The sequence below is a fragment of the Lissotriton helveticus genome, chromosome 7, assembly GCF_964261635.1.
Source record: "Lissotriton helveticus chromosome 7, aLisHel1.1, whole genome shotgun sequence".
Classification (NCBI taxonomy): Eukaryota; Metazoa; Chordata; class Amphibia; order Caudata; family Salamandridae; genus Lissotriton; species Lissotriton helveticus.
The window spans coordinates 836,825,568-836,828,360 of NC_136068.1; the positions used below are offsets into that span (position 1 = coordinate 836,825,568).

Genomic DNA, 2,793 nt, shown 5'->3' on the forward strand with positions numbered 1-2,793 from the left:
TTGTACTCCCTGTATTTTAAATGTCTGTATTTTTGTAATGTGTCGCCTATGCCTAAAGTCAGGCTGTGCTGCTTTTATTTCAGTGAGCACGCACTGTGCTGCGGTCTTTGCACTTCTATCTCGGGCGGCGTGCTGCTGCCTCAGTCATGTGTGCTGCTGCTGCTTCTGATTCTCAATGACATGAGTTGTCCTACTCCTGCCTCTATTTTACTGTCATGGCCTGCACTGGAGTCTCTGCACTTCCGTGTCCGGCCTTGGGTTTAATGTCGGGCGGTGTTCAGCGGCTCCGTGTCGGCCGCCCTGCCCCCGTGCGGCGGCTGACCTGCTGCTGCCGTCCCCAGCCCTCCTTCCTTCGGCCGCTGCCGCCGCTCCTGACAGCCCCGTCATCCCTGGGAAGCCGGCTCGAGCGCGCTCGCTCTCTCTCTCTCGCCGGCTCGCGCAGTCTGTCTTCTGCTCTCGGCGCATCTCGCGAGAGCGGCTGGCCGTGTGGGGGCGCAGCAGCAGGAGCGGCAGAAGGCGGAGGGGAAGAAGGCAGGAGGAGGCATCATGGCGGACAGAGACAGTGGAAGCGAGCAAGGGGGTGCGGCGATGGGCTCGGGCCCTGGCTCGCTGCACCCGGCGGCAGGCGGAGGGGGCTCCGGCCTGCAGCACGAGACGCAGGAGCTGGCCTCCAAGCGGGTGGACATCCAGAACAAGCGCTTCTACCTGGACGTCAAGCAGAACGCTAAGGGCCGCTTCTTGAAGATAGCCGAGGTCGGGGCCGGCGGCAACAAGAGCCGCCTGACGCTCTCCATGTCGGTGGCCGTGGAGTTCCGCGACTACCTGGGGGACTTCATCGAGCACTACGCCCAGCTGGGGCCAAGCAACCCCGACATGGCCCAGGACGAGCCGCGGCGGGCGCTCAAGAGCGAGTTCCTGGTGCGGGAGAATCGGAAATACTACATGGATCTGAAGGAGAACCAGCGAGGCCGCTTCCTGCGGATCCGCCAGACAGTGAACCGGGGGCCCGGCCTGGGCTCCACGCAGGGCCAGACCATCGCCTTGCCGGCCCAGGGACTCATCGAGTTTCGCGACGCTTTGGCCAAGCTCATCGACGACTATGGGGTGGAGGAGGAGCCCGCAGAGTTGCCCGAGGGCACCTCCTTGACTGTGGACAACAAGCGCTTCTTCTTCGACGTGGGCTCCAACAAATACGGGGTCTTCATGCGGGTGAGCGAGGTGAAGCCCACCTATCGCAACTCCATCACCGTCCCCTACAAAGTCTGGGCCAAATTTGGGCACACATTCTGTAAATACGCCGAGGAAATGAAGAAGATCCAGGAAAAGCAACGGGAGAAGCGGGCATCGGAGCATCAACAGCAACAGGAAGAAGCCCACGGGGACGACGTGGATGAAGATTGATAATTGTAAAAAAAATATGAAACCCACAAACTGTACTGTAAAAAAGAAAGTTAAAATGTAACTGTTAACTCCAAGGGAGCGCCACCCACAACACCTCCACAGACTGACAGTTCTAAACTCTCACCCATCGCTGGATGTTGTCCACTTATCCACCTTATAAACAGTAAGCAGCTGCTAAAAACAAAGTAATAACATATATGAACTGTGTTTCCTACTTGATTACAAATATAAAGAACTGAGTGTTTATTTCCCCAATTAACCAAGAACTTTTGTACACGTTTAAGCTATTATTATTAAAGTGTTTGCAATGGTCAGATAATATTGCTGAGTTATATAAAAAAGAGTCCTTTTCATGTGAGCTAACATTTGACTTTAGCACAAAAAAGAGATATTTTAGAACACGTAAATAATATTTTTAGTTTTTCTCATTTTGTTACCAAAATTCAAACCTTAATGGAGGTTATAGTATATTTGACACCCTATATACCTGTGATTAGAGATGTGTATATATACAGTATATGAGGGCTAGGCATGCTGTGTGTCTGAGCTTTGTCTAAATGTTATGCAGAAGTTTGTAGAGTTAAAGGTACGTAGGTTTATTCATGCAAGGTAAACGATAAGTGCTTTCTTTTATACAATATGCATTGCATCTGGACCGTAAACATATAAAACTGGTCAGTGAAACTTCTGTGAACATGAAGAAATTATTAAAAAAGGCATTTAAAAGAAATTTGCTAAGTTGTGATTTTTACGTTTTAGCCATTTTCAGCTAAAAGCAAAACCTCCCTAACATGTTACGAACCTGTTTGTTTATGACTAGATAATCATATTGTTATTGACATGTATTGTACTAATATATAAATATATATATATAAATAATTTATTGATCTATCTTCAAGTGCAAACACTTAACGCTACGGTACTAACATTGCACCAGTTCCCAGAAATTGTTCAACACAGGTGCTCTTTGTATGTGGACTCTTGTTTCTAAATTACCCAGAAATGTACTACTTGGTTTATGTTAGCAGCAATATTGCCTCGCGCACCAAGCTCTAAAGCTAAGCATGGTACATCTGAGCCATGCATTGAGCATTCCCCATAAAGGGGAAAACCACGTGTTATGTTGAGTTATTTTCAAGTAGCTACAGTGTGATGTTAGCTCATGTTGGTTGCACAAACACACTTGGATGTGACTTAGTGAGAAGACCATATGTTTGTATATTACAGGGTGCAGTAAGTATGTAACTGAAACAGTGAGGGTGCCGAGTTGCCATGTACATAGTGTTTTAATGTCAACTACCTTTCTCCAAAGCGATATACATATTTCTAATATACTATCACTGGTATTAAGTGTGTACTTTAAATGGACAACTAACTTACTGGTGCTATATC

At 48.0% G+C, this 2,793-nt stretch overlaps 1 protein-coding gene across 1 annotated transcript; it reads left to right on the forward strand.

Moving 5' to 3' along the window:
- The first annotated feature begins 250 nt into the window (after positions 1-250).
- PURA (purine rich element binding protein A) lies at positions 251-2,131 on the forward strand. Its single transcript, XM_078653330.1, has one exon. The coding sequence runs from the start codon at positions 547-549 to the stop codon at positions 1,399-1,401; it is 855 nt and encodes a 284-aa protein (XP_078509456.1). The 5' UTR covers positions 251-546; the 3' UTR covers positions 1,402-2,131.
- Positions 2,132-2,793: the final 662 nt, after the last annotated feature.

What these genes read in the sequence shown, in the direction of transcription:
- PURA (XM_078653330.1), top strand. Translation starts at nt 547, where the DNA reads ATGGCGGACAGAGACAGTGGAAGCGAGCAAGGGGGTGCGGCGATGGGC.